This window comes from Dicentrarchus labrax, unplaced genomic scaffold (genome assembly GCF_905237075.1).
Source record: "Dicentrarchus labrax unplaced genomic scaffold, dlabrax2021, whole genome shotgun sequence".
NCBI classification, from domain to species: domain Eukaryota; kingdom Metazoa; phylum Chordata; class Actinopteri; family Moronidae; genus Dicentrarchus; species Dicentrarchus labrax.
In genome coordinates this window covers 15,579,758-15,606,411 of record NW_026136715.1, presented here as the reverse complement: position 1 = coordinate 15,606,411, position 26,654 = coordinate 15,579,758, and the positions used below count along the sequence as shown (strand labels likewise).

The 26,654-nt window shown below is 42.4% G+C and overlaps 1 protein-coding gene across 4 annotated transcripts in view; it reads left to right on the top strand.

Moving 5' to 3' along the window:
• znf385a (zinc finger protein 385A) overlaps positions 1–25,942 on the top strand; it is a 62,414-nt gene extending 36,472 nt beyond the window's left edge. For 3 of the 4 annotated variants that reach the window (XM_051425482.1, XM_051425484.1, XM_051425486.1), the window contains exons 3-8: positions 5,126–5,236; positions 10,549–10,720; positions 17,387–17,746; positions 21,584–21,768; positions 22,058–22,150; positions 22,498–25,942. In XM_051425482.1, coding sequence (XP_051281442.1) covers positions 5,126–5,236; positions 10,549–10,720; positions 17,387–17,746; positions 21,584–21,768; positions 22,058–22,150; positions 22,498–22,746 — 1,170 coding nt within the window. In that variant the 3' untranslated portion in view covers positions 22,747–25,942. Of the gene's footprint in view, positions 1–1,901; positions 2,402–5,125; positions 5,237–10,548; positions 10,721–17,386; positions 17,747–21,583; positions 21,769–22,057; positions 22,151–22,497 lie in introns of those variants that run through there. The other variant, XM_051425485.1, reaches the window with a different exon arrangement.
• The last annotated feature ends 712 nt before the right edge of the window (positions 25,943–26,654 follow it).

Genomic DNA, 26,654 nt, shown 5'->3' with positions numbered 1-26,654 from the left:
TGTACAGTATGTAGGACAATGCTATTCTTAGAGCATGTCTGCAACATCCTTTGCATGTGTCAGCCTGGTATATTTGACTACAGTTTGCAAAGGGACACAGCAATCTCCTGTCAGTAATTGGAAATATCTGGTGTGTGCTTCAGCCACGTATGGTACTACAGGGATTGTAACATGAGTCCAGACGCTGTTAAACACATTTTAACGATACAGTCATTTTAATAGCTCTCCATGGGCCATGACATAAGTGGAAGCATTCTCACTGATGTTAAAACTGTAGTGCACCCAGCAGATATGGATTAATAGTGATACTGAGATGATGCAGGCACTCAGTTTCCACTCTTGCGTCTGCCGGCACAGTCCTGAAATTCTTCTCGCTTGCTCTTTCTTCATTCTGTCTCACTGCCTCTGGAACACTCCCTCCGAATCTCTCTCTCTCTCCCTCATTCTGTAACATCCCTCTGCTCCCCATCCTCCTCCTCAGAACGTTAACTATGTCTGAAGGTCCAGAGGGGTGCTGTGAATGTTAATAGCTGCTGCTGCTGATGACTGCCAGCCAGTGCTGAGTGGTGTTTTACAGCCGTGTGGCCAGGAGATGGGGCCATAGGAGAGGCTTGGAGGACATTCTCACCTTACACATCCACTGCATACTGGCACATACACATGGACAGTACTTACATGCTTTTACTGCATTGCATGAAATGGAGAATGACTGACACATTCACCCAGATAGTACAGTTGATATGTAACTGAAATGTCTAGGGGAAATCCCTGAAGGATGTATTTTCAAGCCATAAAAATGCGTAAATACAAAAAGAAGATAGGACTTGCTGCTTATGAAGGCTCAGTCTTGATTTAATTTATACAGAAGGACCTACAGTAATAGTGTTTGCTGCTCTGTTTACATCACTGAATATATTTTATGGCTGGTTGGGCTTTTAGGGAGAAGCATGTTGAAACAATCATATATATCGTCTTTTTCATATAACTGTATGAATTGGAGCGTGAACTAGGATTATTTCACATTAAAAGTACAGTTCCCCGTGTTTTAGATGCCTGCAAAAACACACTGTAATAAATATGGATATGCACAATATTTAAATGAAGACACAGCATTATAGCAGCAATAACACTGAAAAATGTCCCTGCACTAAGCTGTCAGCTAGTTATTCTATCATTCTCTCTTAATAAGTGATCTATACTGAGTTTGTACAGTCTTAATGAGACTCACATTGAGGGTTATTAGCCCCATAGTGGAGGAATGGCCTTTCCTAAAGCCATATACAGCTTTAATGGTTCTTTAATGTGATTTGTCCTCTACCTGCCTGTCTCGCCCAATGTGCCTCTAGACAGTGACGAGGCTGAACTATTTATCTGCAGCAGCTGGTCCTGATATAGACGCATGCTCACACACATCCGAGCTGAGCTGCTTGCCCTGATATGGACTTCCTCAGGCTGCAAAGTCAGGAATTTTTGATGAAGGTGTCAAATCATGCAAAGCCGCATGCAGACTTGTTGAATCTCACCTACTGTCTGCCCTCCTTTCATCTCTTTTTCACTCCCTTCCTAAACAACACTTCCAGCAACAGATTAATTGACTGATGTTTTTCATTTAGAGTAGGTTTTGTCCAGTTCCTTGAGAGGCTTTATCAGATCTTACGAGCATTGATGTCTTGCTGAAAGGCATCACATATGTCTAGAGGGGAAGAGTATTGTGTCTCTGTGTGTATTCATGTGTGGTTTGGTCGGGGGATTGGTGGGTCTGGCAAAAGCTCCAGTGGCTGATACTACCATTTGATAGATGGTGTGAACTTGGGGGAAAGAGGGAGGGGATTTGAGCAGGAGGAGAGTAGGACACACAATCCTGCCTGAGTCTGGAGAGATCGAGTATGCATGAAGACGGAAGAGAGAGAGAGAGCGAGCAAGAAGGGGAGGAGAAAACTGGAAAGCGGAGTGAGGGAAACGCACTACAGGGAAGTGTGGGGCAGAGAGAGAAAGCAACTGAGAAGAGAGCAGAGGGAGGCTAAACAAAAGGGACAGGCACTTGTAAGGTGATGTGTCAGTGAAAAAAAAAGAGACAGTAAGTCAAAGATTTGAGAAAATCCTTACAGCATACAGTTACTTTCTTCTCTTACAGCATTACAAAGAGAAGCAGAGAGTGTGCCAAAAGAGGAAAAACAAAAATCTTTGCTGCCAATGCATCACTAGGCACAAGTCCTATTTTTGTGTGAGTTAGTTTGTATTCAGTATTGACAACAAACTAGGAGGCTGAATGAGTGAGGAAGGTGCACCACACACTCTCAGTCTCGCACATGCTGAGACTCAAACAAACACTGCGGCCAGCAGCACACACACAGGAGGACCAATGCTGCTCCAAGCTTCTACAGACACAGAGGAGAAGAAGGTGAGTACCTAAATGCTTGGAGCATCGTGCCTTGTTTTTGTTTTTCACCCAGCCGTGACTTAATCTGGGCACAACTCAAAAGAACTGTAGAACTTAGAGCTTCAAAGGCTGTTTTTTTTTATCTGGCACAGTGCAGACTTTACTGTGACTGCCAGAGTGGTCCCACCAAGGGTCACAGAGCAGTGCATTCCTCATTGCTGGAATTCAACCCTTCCAAACATTTTGTCACAGGGAACTGATCAAACACACTAGAAGAAGAAAACAGAAACAAAGAATGGATAAAAGATTGAAAAACCTGAGTCAGGAGAAGGGAGAGTGAGAGAAAAAGAAAGTAAAATAAAGACCACAGAAGAGGATGTTGGTGGGTTGAGGTGTATGCCACTGTGCAGTGCCAGGGAGATGCTTGGTTGCTCTTTGGGGTTGTTTCTCCATAGAACAAGTTCTGTGTTAACAAAAGGCATTAGGGTGAGTTGGTCTGAAATCCCAGTGGAGCTGTTGACATGACCGCTGAGTGATGCTAGAGTCAGTGGTCTCTGTGGTTTACTAACATCTGCCAGAGCTGTCACCACATTCAAACAGCCCCATACTCATACTTACTATTTACTAATTAGATTTTAGATATTAAATCGATTTAATTATAAAATACTAATGCAGGAAATTTATTTTCCAGAAAAACTGGTCAAAACGATCAAGTGAGTTTTGGAAAATCCCTTTTCAGTTACATCACAGTGCTCTGCTCCCATTTCATGAGGACATGTTTTGGAGAGCATTTGGGTAAGAGGCCATGTGAGCTGCTGTCCAAAAAGGCTTGTTGGCAGCTGGACGGTGTTTTTAACAGCTGAATCAACTGGATGGATCATAGCTGACCCACACCCAGTGTAGGGAACTGACTGGCTGGGGAGAAGCTTGTGATTCATTGTACAGTAACTCCACCAAGCCTGTTCGGCTCTTGTTAAACTTTCATCAGAATGATGATGATGGGTCATGGCATTGACACCCACATATAGTATTAACACGCATCTCTTCTGTTGTATTAGCTTGTGATGGGGAAATTGAGCAGGTACCATTGGGCAGGATTTTGAGAGATGACTGAAAAACAGAGTTGATTGTGTTGTTGTTTTTAATGCATAGTCACTGCAGTTATCAATGACTATGCATTACCCCCCCCCCCCATCCATCCATCTGAATTCATAGCAACAGCAGTATACTGCTGTTTCTGGGGAGAGAAATAGAGGGAGTCATGGAACGTGGAGTATGGGAAAGAGAGCCAAATGAGATAAGAATGTGAAATGTGAGGATGTCCGGCCTGGGCCTCTTTCTCTCTCTCTCTCTCTCTCTCTCTCTCTCTCTCTCTCTCTCTCTCTCTCTCTCTCTCTCTCTCTCTTTCTGGGTTTTTTCCCATCACCCCCTCCTCTTTTCTATCTGTCCCAATTCATCTTCCTCTCCCGCTCTCACACTCATTCGCTCCTCCAGATGGTGTGTTTCTGCACTGTCCTGTCACCCAGCTAAGGGTCTTGGGCCTCCTCCCCATTTCTTTCTTTCTCTGTTTACCCTGTTTCTTTGGAGTTGCCAAGTAACAAGTACAATGCAGAAATTCAAATTGTCTGTGCTTGAGTTATGAGAATATTCATTTTACTGCTCTTTTCTCTCTCTGTCACTCCTCAGTCTTGAGCCCTGAGCCATTAGTGTATCAGATGAGACTGTGGCTCTGGGTGCAAGATAACTTAAGGGGAAGCTTGGTGATTAGCCAAATTAAACGTAGTGATGAGCCAAATTGAGTAATTTAGAGTCTGTCGAGCTCTCCAAACCAACAGGCTTGCATCAGACTTGGAGGACTCTCTGGAACATTCCCTCACAAAGCACACAGCATCATATCCATTTTATTCTTCAGGCCAGGATTTTTGTTTCTCTTCATTCCTTTTGTGCACCCATACAGTGCCACATCATCTTATAAATATTGCCTGCTTTAGCTGTAGACATTGTGCCAGACAATTGTCTGTGGTGGAAATCCACATCAGCCATTGACTCCAGACTAATGCTAAGGTCAATTAACAATAATCGCTAGATAAATTCAGCTTCAAACATAGATAAATAATTGCAATGAAGCCCTTTTAGATCAGTACAGTCGGGGTCTTTTGTGTCAAGGACAGAGTTTAAGTGGGTGGCTTAACCGCCGACACGTTGGAGAGCTGCTAAAGTGAGTCAGTTAAATTTATACGAGGTGCTTAACACCACATAGATGATGGACGTCCCAGCTGAAACAATTAGCACAGGGACAGCATGAAGCTACAAGCTGGTCATGATCAGAAGCCTGAGCTTGTGTAGGATGCAACAGGTGTTTCAGTTCTAGCAACATGCTGTCAACACTATTGACCACTGTGTGCTGAACATAAACACCCTAGAGAGTGTAAAAGCCCTTTTCTGTGTTCTTTATTAATCACTTCATGTGGTCATCTAGAGTTTTAGGTTTAGTTTCTTGGGTATAAAAACTGTGGGCCTCTCTATTCCATAGTGGCCTCTACCATCCGAGGTAGAGGGCATAGAACATTCACCCCTTACATCATAATGATGGACTGGCCTGTTGACTTGTATCAACGGGACATCTGGAGCACAGAACTGTAGTAGTAGTAGTAACTAAGTATGAATTATAGCTCACAGATTTCTCTTTTTCTCCCCCCTCTCTCTCTGTCTGTCCGTCTCTCCCCCTGTCACTTTCTCTATCAGATGGACCCGGTGCAGAAGGCTGTGATCAACCACACCTTTGGCGTCCCACTGATCAAGACCAAGCGGCCAGTCATCTCTTGTAACGTCTGCCAGATCCGCTTCAACTCAGAGGTACAGGAACATAACAACACCACAGTATTGTCCTCCCTCCATCTCTCGTGATGCCTCCATTTCCCATGTGGCATTAAATATGCGGTATCTTGCTGTTTATACACATACTGCACACCTTTCACCTTATACACATTTTCTTTAGAAATGTGCTGGAGGGCTTTCTATCCTGTTTTCTCTCCCAAGACCGGGTATTGACACAGAGGATGTGGTACATTTGTTTGGGCTGTGTTTTGGCAGTTGCGACCCCGTTGGAATTTAATTTGTTTCACTTTACAGTTTAGAGTTAGCAGAAGCAATAATCACTGCAGCACATAGCCTCAAGAGCTGCTGCAAAGGCAGAGAGAGAGAGAGAGAGAGAGAGAGAGAGAGAGAGAGAGAGAGAGAGAGAGAAAAAAAAAAAAAGAAATATTACTTTTTCTATTTTCTAAGAGACTCCTGCCCATCCACACTGATAAAGCTTGATTAAGATCTTGAGCATGTTTAAAGTTAATTTCACACTAGCATGTCATGAGGTAAGAATCTCTTTTGAATTTACTTCAAGTTCTGTTTCTTCATCCTTTTGTATAATTCTATCAATTAATTTTAACAGCAGTTTGCCCATATGGTGTAGTTTATATCTAAACTCATAATGGGAGTTTAATGACACGTTATACCCATGGGCAACTTGCATACATGGCTGATGACAAATTAACAAAAACAAAAATCATATGGAAGTATTTAATGTGTAGTGGTGCCAACCCATTCTCAGTCTTTTATTCTTGCTGTGGACGAGTAGGACAGACACAAGACAACATCAGCGCCAAATGTCAAGTGTGCAGTGTATTATTTGGCTGTGATTCTCCTTATTCAGTGGTGCAGGCTTGAGAGCCAGGGCGTACATCCATCCACAATACACAACATTAAGGAGTGGACCGGTGCTATATATACTCTTCAGGTCTACAATCATGGTTTCCATGTGGCCAGAGAGCTGCAGGGCTGTAATCTTGAGCCTACTCTTTGCAGTGTTCTCTGCTGTATGTCTTCATACGCACAGGAAACAGTAAGACAGAGATGTTTATATGATGAAATACTTTAAGCCCCACAGCTAGCTATCAAGTAGAGGCTTCTCCAGTAAAGACATGTCCTGTTGGATAAAGTTAGGATATACAGTAAATCTGTAAAGAATTTGAAGAATTCAAATATTTAACTGAATGGTTAAAATGTTATTGTTCTAATGAGTGCTAAAAGGAAAAGACATGGAGCAAAGTTACAAGAGAAGCATCTAATATTTCCAGGATATATATTTTTGCTATAATATCTAGCCTAAAATATAACAAAAACAATACTGTGTGCTGGCATGCAAGGCAAAGCATTTTTGACTTAAAAGCAGAGTTGGGTGATAAATACTGTATATAGCAGTCGGCTAAACTTTACCTCTCAAAGAATCATTTCTGATAGCTGCCATTTTCTGACAACCTGAGAAAAAACAATCTCTCCTCCTCGCGGTGCCATTAACACTATGAATCATTGGGCAAGTGACAACTTGCTCAGTTTCAGTTTCCTATCATTTAACCAGGTAAAAATCTCTTTAAGAGCATTTCTTTCAAGAGAGACCTGACCAAGAGGACAGCATTAAAACCACAGACAGATTAAGATAACTTTTGCTAACTGCAACATTTTTTGATTTCAAAATATCTAGTTAACATGCAATAAAAGAGTTCAGACAAAAAGCAATCAGTGTGAGATGTAAAAACATGTATAATTTTCCAAAATTATCTAAACTAAAGTCAGAACAATAAGCACAGGTTGATATTTCATAAGCATTTGGTTGCCCCCCAAGCACGTCATGTTTATTTGTGCACATGTGTGAGAGGTAACAACAGATGACACCTACAGCAGCCCTGGCTTATGTCCTGGCTCCTGACAGATAAAAGACATACATATACACACTCTGCTGTCATTGTCACTTTCACTTCCAGTGTGCACAAGTAAAAAAAGCACATGCTGCAGTATATCAGCAATGTCAGACTGAATGTAGTTTGTGCTGTCCCACTAAGCTCGGCTGGAGAAAAACTGTCCTCCATATTGCCATAGAATGACTCCCCACCCACACAGTTCTTTTTTACATAATGTCAAATCAGGATAAATATTTTATGGATGAAAATAATACAGTACGAAACACTTCGAAGAATCCTGTGCTGCAATCCCCACCTCATTTTTCCAGTTCAGGGCTCTGTCTTGAGAAAGAAAGATTATTTTGCCCTTGATGTTGACATTTCTCCGTCTTTATCTGCCATCTGTGACTTGACTGGGATGCTTAGGTCAGAGACAGCGACTGGGGCTTACCATGTAATGTCCTGATCAATGTATTTGTCTTCAAAGGATCCAGCCTTCCTGCTCCCACCCCATGCTCCCCTCATTTCACGCATCATTTTGCCATCATTCAGTCGTCCCATTTGATCTTTCTCTCTGTGCCTCTTTCTTTCTCTGCCTGTCTCTCTCTCTCAGCAACCTTCTCCCCTCTCTCTATCTGTCTCCCTCTCTCATGCAGCACTATTTACAGTGTAGAAATGCCTAAAATTGCCTGCCACTACTTATTATAAGATGCATTCGTCAAGGGCATGGATTAGTGTCTGGCTCTGACAGCCCCAGTGCATCTTGGGAAAGTGGGAGAGGAGAGGAGACTTGGAGGGGAAGGAGAGGAGAGCAGGAAAAGATGAAGGGGGGGTTTGAGCCCCATGTGTCCCTGCGTTGTGCGATGGTGTGAGGTGTTAAGCGGTGGCTTATTCAGAATAACCTTGGTGGCGTGCTGCATTAGTGACATCACAGGCTCCGTCGCACTGCATTGACCAACGTCACAGCTGCTGCAGCAAGACTAGGCTGATATGCATCCCTTGTTCTCTTCCTCTTCCTCTTCCTCTCTTTTACCGCTCTCCCTCTTGTCTTTTCACTCCCTCCCTAACTCCTGCTTGTTTATTGTCCCAGTCTGTTATTTTCTCTCACTTTTAACTTCCTCTCCTATTTATTTCCTCTTTTTTTTTCATCTGGGGCTGCAGCTGTAGCTATGCTGTCACATCACAGCTTTCCCCTCAGAATGATAGTCATGGTGAAAAGCACTTCTGCATAATGAACAACAGGCATCACAAGCTGATGTGGTGCAGCTTTTCCTCTCTCTGAGATTTTTCTCTCTTTTATATCATTCCCATTCTCGGCCCATCTCTTTACATCACCTTCCTTGTCTTGTAGTTCCCTGGCTAGGCATCGTTTCTCCTTCATCGTCCCTTCATTCCTTTTCCCTTCTCTCCATCCTGGACCTCACACTGATACTCAGCTGCTTGGCAGTTGATCCCTTTGGCTTGGTGGGAGAGGTTAAGTCTGTGGCTGCTTCGCCATGCACCACCATATACCTTCCTATCTCCCCTCATTCCTTCTTTCATCTGAGAGATCACTGCTCTCTCATTGCGCCCACCCCCCACCCCCCTTTGCTCACTCCACCTTGATCTGAAGGCTTTACTAAAGCAGCTCCTTAAGACCCCTTTGACAGGGTACAGTTACAAAGGGTCTGCTATATCTAGAGTGCAGTTTGTCATCATGATTTACAAGAAACATATGATCTTCTGAATCACTAACACTGCTGCCCATGGTTTACCATGCCAGCTCATGTCCTGGATGCCATCAGGAACTCACATACAGCAAACATATACAACCTGCCTCATAAAGATTACTCATCACCCTGTGCCTCCTTTGCCAATCCCGTCTATCCCCACTCCTGAGCCTGTGTTCAGTGTGAGTCCTAAATGTCAGTCAAACTCTTCATGCCTTTCAGCACCTATGGCAGCTGTCAGCTGCTCATCAAGGCCATGTCTCTCCCTGGCAACTAACTGTAATCCAGCCACCTAATAATCATCTTCATCATTGCCCCCTTGATACAAACATTATTTGCCAGCACGGCACATGGCATAAAACATCTGCTCATTCGGTATACTTGTGGAGATAGCGGGGAGCTATCTGAATCAAGTGCAGCACTGACATAATGTGTCTGTATTAGCAAGGAGCCTATTTGTGTTTTTAATTGAGGGACACTGAAACCGTTATATAGAATGAGCAAACAGATGGCAAATAGGGTTACATGAATACCCCCTGCTCATGTCTGTGTATATGTATGTGTTTTTGTTTTGTTTATACAGTCACCATGCTATGACCATAGACTGCTGGCGACAGCTCAGTATAGCAACTCTGCATCTCATCTGCCATGTTGTTCCCGACTCACATACCTCTGTGCAGACACGCAAACATACGCGGACTAGAGACAGACTCCCCTGTTGTCCCGGTAGTCTCCTGACAAATGATTCACCTCTGGTGTTTACTCTCTGAACAAACACATAAGCTAGTAGCTAGCCTTTCATCAGGAGATTAGCCACACTACCTTCTGCAATAGATCTCTGCACCATTCTCTTTCTTCGCTGGAATGTAGGAGAATCTCCAGTCCCTGAAAACCTCCAGACTCAGAGTCCGCATCCCCATTTTGTCTTTTTTTACGAGATATTACAGACAGGGGCTTTGCGGCTTGCTAGGATGTATATTTAGATTTTGACCACTTCACAGGCAGAAATTAAGTCTGGGATTGTGCAAGAGCCTGAAACTGTTCAGTGAGCAGCTGTAAGTGATCACAGTATTTATGTTGTAGGAACCCACATATGCCAGCCTCCCACTGATAATGTGTACTGTAATAATTTGTGTGTGTTGGAGCAGGGAGGGTAGTGTCAGTGCAGGACTTATGGGCCCTCTAGGCAGATAGTGTGGCATCCCACTGACCCCGAGTTCAACTCCCTTTGGCATGTCTGTCAGCGTGGCTGTAGCAATGAAAGCTGGAGCCAAGTATACTGTCAGACTCTATGTAGAGGTTTAGACTGCAGGGGATGTATGTCAAAACTTTGAACGGAGAAGTTGTGACCAATGTAGACACACGGATGATCCAAAAACAAATGTACTGTTAGCCTGAATGCAATGCATGATGAATTATTGTTAATGTGAACACCTGACAATAAGATGACTAAGGGACAAGGGGGCAGACAGGTCTTGATATGATCCATGCCATCACTGCCTCGTTGCATCTTTTTGTTCCTATGCTTGTAATTCATCTATCTATCCATTGTAAACCTGCCTGCTGTCTGTCGCTCCAGTCCCCGGAGTATATTAAATAACATGCTGTCATAATGACATCCATGCACATGTGTATATGAGTCTAATCCAGCCTGCAATGTTTTATTCACCTGTTCACCTGGCATTGGGGTTACAACATGACTGTGTTTTTTTCCTGTGTTCTCCTTTAGAGCCAGGCAGAAGCCCATTACAAAGGAAACCGCCATGCCAGGAGAGTCAAAGGTATCGAGACCTCTAAGAGTCGTCCTCAGGAGGGGGACAAGCCTCATACCGTGCCCCCCACCTCCTCTCCGTCTCCAGGAGCCCCTGGCAATGCCCCAGACAGCGAGCCCAGCAAAGCGGGTGAGAAGGCAGAAAACACTAACATGAGTAGAAACAGAAAAGGTGCTTGTGTGAGTAGTAGAAATAATCATTTCAATCCGCGCAGGATGTTCAGAGGCTTATCGTTTTGTTGGAAAATGAAATGGAATATGTGCAAGGCAGTAACAAAGGCATCTAATCACAGTGGCTTTGCAGTGAATTGTTGTTCTTGTGAGCATCTCAGCTCTCTGTGTGGTCTGATGTGGTTGTAGCAGAGCTTATGGCCAACAACATAGTCCCACAAACCTCAGTAACTATTTGCACTGACAGTTGTGTCTCACATACTCACATTCAGAGATTCTTTTGTGAAAAATTAGTAGCTGAACATTTTTGTTGTTGTTGCCAGGACTAGATAGTTTAATAGTCTGCTTCATTCTGAGATAACAAAGCATATATAAAGTGTATACTGAGGAAATAACTTTAAAACTGGGGCACAGATGAAGCAGTAAATTCCTTCCTGTGATTCTGGACATGTTAAATGACTTTAAATTAAATTGAGTTACTTCAAAGCAGTCGGTCCAAGTCAGTCTGAATGCAGCTATAGTTAGTAAGTTCTGGCAAATGATTGATGAAAACAGCCGATGCTCAGATAACTGAAAAGAAGCAGGTTGACAGGAAAATTTAACTAAAAGCAGTCTGACCCCTTTTTTCCAAGAAGGTTGAGAAAGCCTAAATTGAAATTATAGCACAAACTTTGAGAGGTGGGAAGTAACAAAGTACAAATACTTTATGTTAGTGTTTTTTTCAGGAATCTGTACTGTACTCCAGTTTTTTTTGGATAACTTTTTACTTTTACTCCCTACATTTTACACAAATATCTGTACCCATATCTGTAAAAACACTATTGTTTTTAAAATGCATTTGAGGGGAATTATTGATTATTATTTGTTTTTGCATCATGGATGCATGTCTTCTGAACATCAGGACTGCTGCACATCACACATGACAGATAATAACATGGCAAAAACGATAAAAACAACATATCAAGATGAAACAGACAAGTACTTTTTATGTTTATATTTTGAGTACATTTCAGAGCCTGTACTTTTTCACTTTTACTTGAGTAAAGAATGTGTGTACTTTTGCCACCTTTGCCATCTTAAACTGAATATATAATATTCAACATGTATCCATTGTATCTGCAAGTGAGTAAACAAATAAATACATTTCCACTGTATATCATAAGAGATTATCTTACTTCAGTAGTTTACATACATACTTTTTTTTTTTAAAACCAGACGCCAGGTGTCCTGCTTTCTGAGTGACAGGCTGATCAAAGTAGAAGCATCATTATGTTGCCACAGACAATCCTCTGTATTAGTCTAGCCTAACCACAGTAATGCTTTGTACAGCTGAGCAATGTGAATCTGGTTTGGTGTCCATCCATTTAGACTGTGAGCAGGTGAATTGACATACACATGGCACAGCAACATGGCAGTTTCTTGGCATCTTTTCAAGGCACCCCACTGTGGCATGCATATGCTTGTGTATGTGTGTTTGCACAATCCTTAGTGAGTTATTGAGAAGTGTATCACCATTTGCCACAGAGTCAAACTAGACCTGAGCCCAGGATGATGGTAATGAGTGCTAAGACTGATTGACAAAAAATAAAGATGACACCACTGTGGAAGAGTCTGATAGTCCGGCATCTGAAAGGACAGAGACAGCAACTGATCTGACTCTAATGAAAAGTAATTCACTGTGGGCAGATTCATTTATTAACTCGTAAGAAGGCAGGGCACGGTTGAGGCGTTGCAAGCTCTTTCTTTAGCAAAATCTCTTTAGCTCTGTCTGTGTTGTCTCAGACTTATTTTCTCTCTTCCCGTCTTGCTCATCTTCCTATTTCCAGCTATAATTCAGAGGCTGAGTACTGTGTTCCTCTGCCCTTCTCCTTTCTCCACCCTGAATTTTCCATTCCCTCAGTGTCACCACTCTGTCCCTGGATCATACACCAGGCAATGAATAGACCAGCCATGTTTTGTTGACATTTATAAAAGTTTTTGTAGCTGACTGTTTACTAGATATTTCCACCATATTGACAGGAGGGCACAGAGCAAACAGGATGAATAAAAAGATGAAACTCAGGTCCAAAAAATGCCAATATGCAGCAGCATGCCAGTGCAGAGGCCGTGGCATTCACTGTCACTAACTTTTATTCCATCCATAAAAATAACACTTGAGCTAAACTTCTTTTAGCTGATCCCAGAGTAGTAAGAGGGCCAGTCCCTTTCACTCTTCTTCCCTCATGGGGGATCTGAGATCAGCTCCAGGCCAGTCGCCATTAGTGAGACTTCCCGGGGTGAAGTCCAAGAGCACGAGGAGCCAAAACAAGCCTGCTGCCATGATTGAGATCTGAAAGTAGCAACATGTGAAAGAATGCCTTTTTCCATCCAAGCCTCTGTCTCGTGACCCTGGAACCTTGTCTCTTCCTGGCTTGCCTGCCTTCTTGCTTACTTGTGAGTGTGTGATTGTGTGAATTTGTGTGAATTTGTGTGTGTGTGTGTGTGTGTGTGTGTGTGTGTGTGTGTGTGTTTATGTATGCATGTCCTTAGTGTGATCCTGTCCCTCTGCTCCACGGTCTCATGAGACAGGATCTCTGGGAGCAGGCAGCTGTGCATGGCCTCAACTGGGAAACCAACAACTGGAGGATGGACACTGTGGTTTGGTCTGTGGAGACTAAGACGGGTCACTCTGACACAAAAAAACACAGGCTATATACATAATGCATGCACACACGTAGACAAAAAAAATGTGGTCAGGCCCATGCAAGCACAGCACACAGATGAAAGAATGAGGAGAAGATTTCCCACAATAAAGAGCGACATTTGTTGTGGATGTGCAATATCACATTCTTCTGAGACATTCAAATATGATACAGTAAGCGCTGCACAGCCTAGCATTGTTGTGACCTTTTATTTTATTCTACGTCATTTCTTATTAACATATCAAAGGCAGTCAACAGTGATGGACATAAACAGGACACATCAAGACCTTGCTAAAGGCTAAAACATTGAAAGGTCAGTTATGGTGCACTGCTTAAATGCTGTTGGTCCCGTAACCTTACGGCTATCAGAACAGGTCACGTGTTTTATAGCCCTCAAAGGGTTTGTGGTTAGAGTATGCCCCCAAAGAGGAGGCCCTTGGCTTTGGGGGATTTGGCCTAGTGAGCTGAGGGTTTGGCTGGGCCTGTTGGTGATGGAGAGGCAGCTGTTTACTTGGAGAGAAGCTCTGCTCTTCCCTCCCTCCTTCTCCTCCTCTTTATCCCTCTGCTGTCTGACACTCCCACTGTAATGAAGGGCCCTGGTAAAACCACCCTGATATTATAGCACTCTTTAGTCCACACAAACACTCAAGCACACGCACACACACCCAAGGTCAATTAAACAGATGACTTTCATGTGAGGGCTTGGGTTGCATGGCTACGAGGTGACTTTAGTATCAAGTTACACAGAGCTGATATGCTTTTCATGCTCTGTCTATATTTATTGTTGGTCTTGGATGTCTTTCCAGGAATTTGCCTTTTTTTCTCTGAAGTGGGCTCTTTGATGAAATTTACCTGAAATAATCAACAGTGTTTCATAATTTGCCTGTCTGTGAATAAGTGTTTGTGTGTGTGTGTGTGTGTGTGTGTGTGTGTGTGTGTGTGTGTGTGTGTGTGACTCAGAGTTCGGATGCAGGCCAGACAGAAAAAGGCACCCAACTGCATTATGAATGAGGTTTGGCTCTCGTAGGGCCAGCATTGGGTTTCGTAGCTCGTTAATCATTAAGAATGGGCATGGGTGGGGGGCACTGGTGGTAGACGGAGTCATCCTGCCTAAGTAACCTTTACTCCTGATCTCTCACACACACCAAAACACACACATGCACAGACGCATGAAAACATACCCACCTGCAGTACAAACTATCATACCCACACAGTCAATACACCAGGCCTGTGTTAAAACTCCTGTTATTTTTGCTGGAACAGTTTGTTGATGACTTGCAGCTCACAATAATGCAAACCTCTGTAATCTATTTACCTTGGTTTAAATTGCACTGCTTTCATTCGACATTTAAAATACACAAAGCGTATCCAACTCTGCATAATGTTCCACCTACACACAGGGTTGATTACAGCAATAACTCAGTTGTTCTGCTTTCAACTTTACATTTTATATAACAGCAAAAAACTTACTTGTGTGGTTCCCGACCCTGTGGGATCACTTACATTCTTTGTATAACAAGGAACATTAGCTTACATAGGCACTCATAAGTATAATTCCTTACAGACTGATTTTACAGTCAGATATTTTTCATATTTCTAGAAGCTATTGCAGACTAGTGAAAATTTCACAATTAAGGAATCAGGATGAGCTTTGACTCTCGTGGCAAACAAGCGGAAGTTCTTTTGGTCTGAGTTTGAATGAGTCTGTATTAAATCCTACGGCTTTATCAACAAAACCTCATACTATACATAGCTTTAATTTCCTGAAGTGGATTAGGGCAATGCAGACACACCAAGCTATACTGTAAAGCATCTGGACTGAGTTATCTCCCTCTGCTGACCTCTCCCAGTGAATAATGCCTTCTTCTGTTTGGCTATGAGGCCAGCTAGCAGGGAAGAAGGTCAGTTAACTGCCTTATCAATGTTTAATTAGACTTACAGCATATCCCTAGTTTCTGGAGAATCAAGTAACTCAGTGGAACTCTCAGGACAAGAAAAATGTTGCAATTTGTGTCTGCTACTGCTAGAATACTGTAGCAAATCTACAATGAATCTTTCACACTTTTCATTTTAGTCAGTAAATATGACAAAAAGAGACAGACAGTGAAATATTGTGGCTTCAGAGACCCCGAGGGGTTAGCCTCGAGCTGAACTTGTTCTAAGGGGGATGAGTGTAGGAGACATTCACTGTGGTATGAGGTGAAGCAGTGACTGGATGGGATAGTTTGGTATGGCAGACCTCCAGGCCATCATGGATCATGAAATCCCTCATTACTATTTGGCCATCCACCTCTCTTCCTCCCCCCTTGATTTTAACTAAAACCACATGTTAGGGACGCTGTGTATTCTGGGTTTGTTTCTCGTCATTGTAATGAAGTCATGTGCATGTGTATGCGCCTGCCTGTGTGTGGGCAAAATTCAACAACAACACTGGAGAGAATTACTTTAGCTTCTCCGTCATTCTGCCTTCCTGCACTTGCAGGTACAACATCTGCAATCAACTAAACCAGCTCAGTCCGCAATGTGGCAAAATAAGGACATTATGAGTCACAACCCTCTCCAAAGAGCACTTATACTCACACTGCACTTTGATCCAGGCCGTGTTTATTGACTCCTCAATGCCATATAGAATCAGAGTCAGAAATATTCGTAATTTTTCTTTTCAACAAAGCATCTGTTTGACAAACGCTCTGTGCAGCCAGCAGCTTTGCAGCTGGAAACTTCCAATGTGGAAAGAGAGAGAATTTTGATCATGGACAGCAGTGGAATGGAAAGCACTTACAATGGCATCTTCACCAGAGATGATGCAATGGAGTAGCCAGAGCTCCTCTGGAGTTATACATTATCATACAGTCACATAAAAATCACAGGGTGGAATATATCACGGCCCCTATGGATTCATGTGACAAAATGATAAAGCATGTGGGAATCCTTAAAAGGAAATTGAGCAGTCAAAGTCAATATTTGTTTTCTTCCCTGAAATACTCCTTGTTATCCCTTTAATGCCATAATCCAGTGGGGCTTTTCTATTGCCTGCACTCAGCGCTACATCCTGTGGAGTTCGGAGAAGGGCCTGCTGGTCCCTGCTGATGGGGGGAGTTCTGAATACCCCACCCAAATTTAGGGGGTCTCTTTCCAGCCAACACCCATTGCTTAGTGAATACCAAAGTCATTGCATATGGGAGTGGCTGACCAGAAACATGTGTCTCTAAATGTATGTATAAACAATGTTCTGTGATGAAAAAATAAAAAGTAACAGTCATACAATCAAAAACAGTGAACAATAGCGAGAGCACAGGGAAAAGTGAGAGGTTGCTTAATGATATTTGGACTTCATGTCTTGCCCTGTGACAGAGCAAGTGCCAAAAACAACAAGTCTGTGGAAAAGAGTCAAAACATGCATAAGCAAAGGTATCTGTTTCGTATTTCTCCCTTCGGAAACATTTCTATAAGATGAGACCACATCAGTGAAAGATCGGCTTGAAAGCTTCAAAACGCCCTAGAAACATATTAAACATGTGCCTGTCCCTTTACACACACACATACACACATTGGACGTGCTACGTTTTCTTCCTGTGATCCACTTTATATGTAACTTAAATTAAAAGGAACTCTTTTTAACCTGTTAATTATGGTATATACAGTAGGAAATAAAACTTCCGTCTGCAAGCGCTTTATGTTGGTTTGTCTGATCTACGCAGCAGACCGTCCCGTCCACATTCAACTGGGAGTGGTTAGCGATGTGGTTTGACATAGCATAGCACAGTTTTTTTCAGGGGAACTTTTCTTCACCGCAGAGTTTAAAGACAATGAAGTCAATAGTAAAACACTTTATTGTTTGAGTTATGTACTTTTTGGACTCCAAAATGTGTTCTTTGATTTTTCTCCATGTTGCATTTGACATTTATTCTGTTTTTTCTTTGCTTCTCTCTTTGTTTTTGTAGATGAAACACGACCTCTCTCACAGTTAAATGGGCCCCTGCTGGCCCCGGGGCCCCTTACCCCTTTAACCACCCCGCCTACCCCACCCATGGACTCCCCCGTGCCCTCAGTATGCCCCCTCCTGCCCATCCCCACTCCTCCCCTGATCCCCCCTTCCTCCTCCTCCCCAGGCTGCGGCAGTGGCAGTGCCAGCTCAGAGCAGCCCGGATCTGGACCCCTGGTTTCAGGAGCCGCTGGCACCTCGGCCTCCAGCAGCCCGTCCAATCCAGAGACAGAGGAGGACAAGGCCAAGAAGCTGCTGTACTGCTCACTGTGCAAGGTGGCTGTCAATTCCTTGTCACAGCTGGAGGCCCACAACAAAGGTGGGTTAATCTGTGAGCTCTGATACGTTGAAAGTTCTGCATTACTTCTGCACTTGCCAGCAATTAGCTGGCAATCTCACAATGTGGTATTAACTGTGATGTCGTTCCCCTCGGATCTTCTGTTGATGACTTTCTTGAAGTGAAACTTTCTTCCCTCATTTTTTCAGCTATGGTTGGATTCTTCTCTGTTGAACTCAACTGTTTAACTCAAACCACACAGCAGCTGTTGTTTTAGCTGGAAACAAAATTAATCACATCCTGTGTGTAAGAGGAATTTTACTAAGAAAGATCCATGTTGCAACTTCTATGTTATTATGACTTTCCAAAAATGTAAAAGCTGTAAAGTGCTTGCAGTGGTTGTTCAAGACAATTTTAGACAATGTTAAGACTGTTAGTGGGCTCAGGGAAAACCAAAAGTTTGTCAGTTCAAAAGAGAAATTAATTAAAAAAACCCTGTTTTTTCAAATTCAAAAGATCTTTTTCAGGTTTCATGTAATACAGCTATTACATCTTCCTTTTAAATTATATTTGCAAGTCAGCATTATATATTTATTGTGGAAATATAGTTTAATATTTTATTTCAGAATCATTTACTACTGCTTTTCGGACAGTTTAATAACATGACTGATGGAAGGATGATTCATATTTTATTGATATATTACAGTTACAATTCCAGGTCTAGAAGAATGTAGCAGTTTTAATGAACTGTGTGGAGATTGATTTGTGAGTTAAATCAGTTGGCAATATGAAATAACACCAATAACGGCAGATATTTTTTTTCTTTTTTTGACTCCTCACAAAGACACACAAACATACAGTCAACTACCTGACTGCGATTATTGTCAGTGCTACCATCTCAGTTGATGACTTGACTGCGACCCAGCAGAGGGTACTGAGAAGAACACTGATCAGCAGATAACTGATCTGTTTGACACTGACAGGCTTGACCTATGTAACCGAGCACTGATCTCCTGGTTTCAGGAGCTGTGTCAAGGTGCCTCACCTGTGTGTGCCCGCTCTCTCATACGGCAGCTGCTGCAAACACACTCCGCTTTCTTCACCCACACAAGGCACAAGAACACTCACCCCCACTTAAACATTCATGGTTTGTCCTGTCATTGGCAGTGCGCAGCATAAAAACTGGTCCTCATAGCCTGAAGCCTTCCACTTGAAACAGTTGCAGAGGAGGATGGTTAAGGCGGGTAACCACTGCACAGAGGATTTAAATGGGGAATAAAAGAAAAAAAGGATGTTATGTGGGTGAGCTCACCACAATACCAGCTTCAGCATTCTGTCAGACAGGTTTCACACAAGACGACACTCAGGTGCCCGCTGCCTTCTTTAATCCTTTATGCTCTACTAACTTAACTCTTCTTTTGACCTTGTTTCTCCCTGGCGACATTTTGTTATGTGCTGACCTCCACTCTCTATTTTGGAGAGTTATTCATTTTCCTACACATACCAAACAAACCTACAGAGATACAACAGACAATGAGGGACTGACTCAGTGTAACTTTATCCCACTTGTCTTGAGTAATGTGTTGTGCAGCCAGGTCAGCCAGACATGAAAGCAGCCAACAAATACCTCTTAATGTTGGATAAAGCATTAATCAATAAAAGTGCAATCACTGCCATCATTATGGTTAGATTAACCTCTGGAAGGCTTTTGCAATTCATGCTTTATCTTACGCTGATTAATTGTTTATCAAACAAGTACACAGCAATACATTTGTGTTACATCTGCCTACTAGCATGTTTATGATGTACACGCAGTATAAAAAGAAATCACACACACATAGAGGTCAGTCTGCTGTCAGCTAGTTGGCTCCAAAATTCAACCCCTGCATGACTAAGAGTTGAAACTCTATAGGGAAACGATCTGGAAGCAATCACCCTCAAAATCAAAACTGTGCATGTTAGCAGGGTTCAAAAATAAAAGCATATGTCGCGCAGACATCTAGACATGAGCAGCGTGCGTGGCACAGAATGAACACCAGAAAAAAACCAAAAAGGAGTGAAAGTATGTTAATGTTATTTCAACTTTTATGCAACAGTTTCCTGTCAACCCAATGCCTATTTTTGTGTTTTCAAATATGCCTTGTCTGGTTTGTGTGTTGCTTTACACTATGAGTCAACCTTACAAAGACAAAAAATCCACTGGGCCATCCATTGTCAGACCAAAATAGAACAAAGGCAAAAACAGACACCCAAAGAGCACATTTCTGGCCACAAGCGAAATCCGTCATTCCAGCCCCTTCCTCCCCAGTGGAGCCTCCATGTTTCCCAACAGCCACCCCATCCCAATGATTTCTCTCACTTCTGTAACCTTAACTCTGTTCAAAAGGATTTCAGAGAGTAACTAAAAATTCAAAGTCAGAGCCAATGACAGCAGGATGCTTTACTTTGAGAATAGAGAGGCATGCCAGTAAAGGGGGTAGGGGGTTGATTGGGGGGCATGACTAAAACCTTTCAGCCAAGAACAAAATGTGTGATTACTTAATGGAAAAACACTCTTTGGTGTGCTGCTTTGCAGACCAATTGAAAGGGAAAGTAATGTGCGAGAGCGCCTCTCTGTATGTGGTCTTCTTTGCAAATTCACCACCTGGAGTGGGATTTATTCAAATTGAGAAAGCACCGCACATAGAAAAACTACACATACATGTATGAAACATGCATCCCCACAGTTTAGAATTATTTTTAGCAGATGGCTATCTTCACATCTGACTTGAATTGCTGAATATTTGCCAGGTTTTTATTCTTGCTGGATTCATGATTGGATTTACGACAGGGCGTTGGGTCAGAACACGTTGAGCCCATTAAGAGGCCCAAGTTCACATCTATTTCTGGTTATAGCCAAGAAATACATCTATTGAGTTTTTAATTTAATTGTTGAATAAAACAAGATTGCTCAGCAGTATTGATAATTGACAGAAACATTGGCTGTTTTACCAGAAACATGACCATATCGAGTGTTAAACACTCTGAACCTCTCTCAGAATTATATTTTAGAGATCTTCATTTGTTCTCAGTATGACAAAAGTACAGCTCTTAAATAAGTGCTATTTCATCACATAAATAGTTGTAGTGTCATGATCGGCACAGCAAATGTCTGACTGCAAATCCATCCTCAGACCAGACAAACCTGCTTCTTATAATAACCCGGCCATAAATTTCCAAACTTTGACATTTACAGTCAAATTATTGATCTTGGCAGTGAGGGTTTAGTGGTCCAGCACTGTCATTGATGTTGGCACATGTGGTGGTATAATTTAATGCTGTGAATACTGTATGACCTTATCTCACTCACTCCCATGAATCAAACATTATCAACCAGTTAATATAATATTAACATTAGAGAGGCCTTTGAGTTCATCCTCCAGATCATCAGCTGCACAGCTGTTTGACTTGAGCCCTCTAGTGGTAAAAACGTAGCACTACAACTTTATACAACTCTGAATGTTGTGCATATGTGGTAATTTATTGGAGAATCAAGCCAGTGGTAGATATTTTCTTTTCTTTCATGCACTGATATTTGTCACTGTCACTGTTTCTCCATCAGTGCTTTGAGTTGCAGAGAAACACTGTCCAGACTCATTTTACTTCAGACGGATGGAAGCAGCATGACTCATATGTTATAAATAGAGATTCATCTCCACTGTATTTTTTCATTCAATTCCATTAGCTTCTAAATATGTAATTTCATCTTGGTTAATGGAATTGCTGACCTGTGTTTTTGCTTGTGTGTGTGTGTGTGTGTGTGTGTGTGTGTGTGTGTGTGTGTGTGTGTGTGTGTGTGTGTGTGTCTGTCTGTCTGTCTGTCTGTCTGTCTGCCTGCAGGTACCAAACACAAAACTATCCTGGAGGCACGGAGCGGGCTGGGCCCCATCAAGGCGTATCCTCGCTTGGGCCCTAAGCCCAGTGGAGAGCAGGGAGGGGGGCCGGTGGACCCCAATACTCAGGAACGAACCTTCCACTGTGAGATCTGCAACGTGCGGGTCAACTCTGAACTGCAACTCAAACAGGTAGGATGAAGAAATCATGCACCACATGTATTTCTATCCAAAAATATTATGAGTCAATTATCTGTAAAATACTTTACATATAGCATAACTGACTATTTGGAAATAAGCATTTGGAAATAGCATGCTAACAAGCGTTTTGTGAGAACATTTGTAATTACTATTATTTCATTTTGAAACAAATTCATAAGGTCTCAAGATATAGTCAGTCCCAAAACTTGTACAAAAATATCCTCACTTATAATAAAATGATAAAATGGGAATAACTTGTTCCTGTGTTCTTTCCTTTCAGCACATATCAAGTCGAAGACACCGGGACGGCATGGCAGGCAAGCCTAACCCCCTCCTCAGCCGACACAAGAAGCACAGGGGAGCTGATCTGACGGTAACCTTTCAAGTTTCACTGTTGAATTCTGACTCCTCGAGTCAACAAACCTGAGATCCACAGATCAGATAGACAATGATAATCAAGAACTCAAGGTCTGAAAGGCGTTGGAGTGGTTAGAATGTGTTGATTTGATCCCCACAAAAGCCTGCCAGTTGTTCTGTTTTTGGCCGTGTTCTCCTCCTGAACATATTAGCTCAATTGAACTGAAACATCTGCATTATGGCAATAAGGTCTCTATATCTGTTTCCCCTCCATGTGCTGACCTTCTGGAATTAATAATTGTATCCCCCTCTCTCTCTCTCCTTTCTCTTTTTGTCTTGTGTCTCTTTATGCACCCCTTCTAGTCTTCTTTGACCTTCTCCAAGGATCTCACCAAAGCTTTGGGTGCAGGGCTTTTGCCCAACCCCTTGGCTGTTGCTGCAGCAATGGCCGCTGCAGCATCCTCGAACCCACTGGCTCTCCGTGCAGCAGCTCCTGCGCACCACCCGCACCATCACCTATTGCAAGGCCCTCCTCTCAGCCACGCCATCCTGAGACCCGCCCCTGGGCCCATCCGCACCACCCACGGGCCAATCCTCTTCTCCCCGTACTGACACATCACCCTCTGACTTCGGCCAGTCAGGAACAGCCACTCTAAAAGCACACTGTGAAGATACAAACATGATCAACAAACAGCAATTGAGGGGGAAAAAAATCCAACCATTTAAATATCGAACTGAGAGAAAAGCAAGGGAAAGGAGCAGTGGAAAGGAGTTGTATGTGTCTCTCTTTCTTCCCTTTACCTGAAACTCTCCCTTCATTTCAAAGACTTCTGAGTGATACACAGATGGAATGAGCAGAGGAGAGCTTTTCATTATGCATTGAACTCCCTTGTCATCTCTCACCTCCCCCTGGCCCTTCTCCCTTGCACTGTGGCCCTGTCATGGCCGCCTCAATAGCTACAGAAGAAACACATGCAGAACTTTCTAGAAACATTAAACCACATTTAGTGTTACATAACTATTCTGGGCCAGGTTGGTTTTCTCCTGTCATCACGGCTCAACGTGTTCTTCTCATCCTATGCACCTCAAAAACCAAGACAATAATGTTATGTCAGTAGGGTAGCTGCTTCCATCGGTCTTTGCTGTATGCGCCTCATGTAGCTGTGGCGGCCTCCACGGTACTGTACATGTCCCCTTCTGCGCCGGAGGCCAGCAACTCTTCAATTTGTGACACTAGGTCCTAGCTAGAAACAACATGACTTTGGCTGACAGGCAGGTGGTAGCCGCATCTGAACATGTCTGATGGTTGGGGGGAGGAGGGGTGGGTTTAGAGAACAGAAAAGTGACTGTGGGGGATTGCACTCCCCTGTCATTTCTGAGAGAGCGAGGTGAGAGGAGGGCTGGCACGGGTCAGTGGATGGATTGACCCCAGGCAGCATGCAGACACACACAGGCCCAAACGAATCTGTGTTTTAAAATAGACTGTACCAACAAATATCGCCACAGGGCACATCTGCCAACCTCCATAACAGTCAGAGAAAGGCCTCACTAAAGGGAAGAGAGGATGAGAGAAACAAGCAGAAGTCACACATTAGTACATACTGTACCGCTTTAGCTTTAGTTTAGATTGTGTTTGATGGAAAAAATCTTTTACTTACAGTAAACTGTACCGGAGAGAGCATAGTTCATGTGTATTTGGTGACACTTTGGGTCACATTAAGCCATCAAAAAGAACGTAATTGACATCCTTGACCTCCTTGGTCTTCATTCACGGGTTGATTCACTGTGTAGGTGAGGAGGTATGGCTTAAGTGTGACCCTGTGTGCTGATGTATTGATATTGTTTCTGCATGCAGCCTCACAATAAGATCGTGCAGGGACAGGCTTCTGCATCCCTGGGTCAAACTCTTCCATTCCTGCCCTGTCCTCCTCCTCCTTCTCACCTCCCCCATCTCCAAAGGTTCATTTGAGTCTATAGTAGAGGGCACATCTACACTGGCCACCATAATGTTCAAAGGGAACAAATTATAGAAAGGAAGATGAAAGCCAAATACATTCTTGGAGAAATGATCTTGAGCTGGAGTGACAACCGAGCTAGAAGCCCAGCGAGGCCGCCCAGAGTGGGAGCTGAGACTTCCAGCTCAAGGCATCTATTGATACTTCCTGTCTTACAACTGAAAGCCATGAAACACACCATGATTTGTTTTCTTTTACAAAGACTGGTGAGCACTTTGTTTTGTTTGGTTTGGACTGTTGGTTTGCATTTATATCACACATAAAAAAGAGCAAAATAGAAAACACAATAAAAATATTTTTGTAGGTAGGAAATGTTAATAACTGCATCCATGAAAGGAAAAGAAGAAAGGGTGGATGGTGGTATTATATAAGTATTGAGTGACATACAGGCAGACCAACTGATTCAGCGGGTAGCCACAAAAGCTAGCTAAGCAGCAGCAGACCTATCTTGCTCAACAGCTTGAAACTATCAACCTTTTCTGAACGAGATGTACACTGTGCCCTTTCATTGAGAAGCAATGAGCTCTAATGTCTTACCTTTGTCTGAATATTGCAATGCAATGAGCAATTTTTATCAGAGTGACTTGTTATCATTGTGACATGTTGTGACATGTTGTCTGGAGTCATGTGTAAACTGGGAGCACGCCAGCTGACAGACTTTTCTGTTCTTCCATGTGGAGTACAAGCCCTGGAAGGGATTGAGAGAGGGACAGAGAGAGACAGAGGTGTAGCTGGGCTTAGGGACCGACCCTTCATATTAAAGGGCCTTTTTACTAGGGTAATCTCTGCTTGGGGAACAGGGTACAGCGCCAGGTATCAAGGGATTAAAGCTAGATTTGTTCAACAGGCTTATTTTTAGTTGGACTTACTGAGTTGCATTATTTTTTTCTGTGTGTGAGAAATGTGTTTAAGTGAAAATCCTGAGGAACATTATCAATGCCATTACTTAAAGAAGAAGCTGGCTTGGGTCAGCTTCCACCGTTGTGCTCTTTTTTTTGTGTTGCTGAACGAAACCTTCTTTGCAGTTCATTTTGTGAGTGAGATACTATTCCAGGATACGTGCTCTCCTTCCTGTTGGCGTGTGTACCATATGTATTCTAGTGTGTGTCGGGACCTGCTCTCTACCCACTTCCCACCAATCAGAGACAGAGGCAACCTGGAGTTATTAAGTGGCCTAACACAGTAATGGAGACAGAAACCTGCACATGTTTGGTTTGGGAAGATTGATCAGTCATCATGGATTCTACCAGAGACTTGATCAATGACCCAACCTGATCAAAGTACTGCAATCTTGTCCCTGGTAGGTCAGCCAAGTAGCAGCACCACAGATATGTTCATATTGTCTTAGATATGTCCATACTGTGGTAATTCCCACTGATTCATCCTCATCATTCACATATGGGAAATAAATGTTAGATTCCTTTTTTCTGGGCAGGTATTTCATGTTAGCTGTGTTTAGGCTACTAGCCTTAGCCTTATTCTGCCCTCAGCCTCTCCCAGAGCAGAGAGAGATGGAGAGGCTATGGTGTAATTTTGTCTTGCCAATAAAGTTATTTTTGAATTTCAGCGTCTGAGGGGACAAAGAGTTTGTATGGCGAATTGTAGCAATACCTGACTCATTCTGGCTACTCTTGTTTATTGCAATAAGAAAATTAAACAATAAATGTGTATGTGAGTAAAACATTATAAATGTAATTTAAATGAAAAAGAAACTTTATGGTAAATACTATTGGTATCAAGAGAAACCATGGTGGGAAAAAAGTAAATGTCAATAAATCATTAAATGAAACAAATGTCTGCAGAGTTTTTGTGAATCAACCGTCTGGTCCAACACGTTCTATCAAATGTCGTAAAGAACAATACTAGAAATATCTCATACAGTATCTCTAATACAGTCCATTTACAGTGTACAGGATCTTTCAGTGAGTCATAGTCCTAGTATCTGTATACCACTGATATGTTATGTTTCCAGAGAAAACACTCTTTGACAGTTCTTCTATCTGCTTGTTCAAAATTTTAATATTATTTGAATAATTTTATACACATTTACCAAAAATTTAGCCTAACATATATACTTAGTGGCCACTTTACAATCTAACCTAATCTGATACAACTGTTAATAAATTGTATTTACAAAGCTCATAATGTTCGATTTTGGTCACATTGTTGGAAATTTAATTTCATGTTTATAATGGAGGTCATAGTTGTCAGGTGGCGTTGCACTGGACAGTATTATATTGAGAGGTGTGGTTTGTCCTCTCTATTTACATACATAAGGAGGGCAGATTATAGACCTCTCAATATAATACTGTCCAATACAAAATCTTCACTAACTGTAAAGATTCATACAGGTATTTAGGGGAAACAACTAATATTTTCTCATTACCTCAACATAGATATACAAGTGTTATTTATTTCAAGTTAATTCAACTTAAAATGTATATGTTTTATTTTCAGACCACTTCATAACTTAAAACTTCAAGTTGTTCTAAGTTGAAGTCTTTT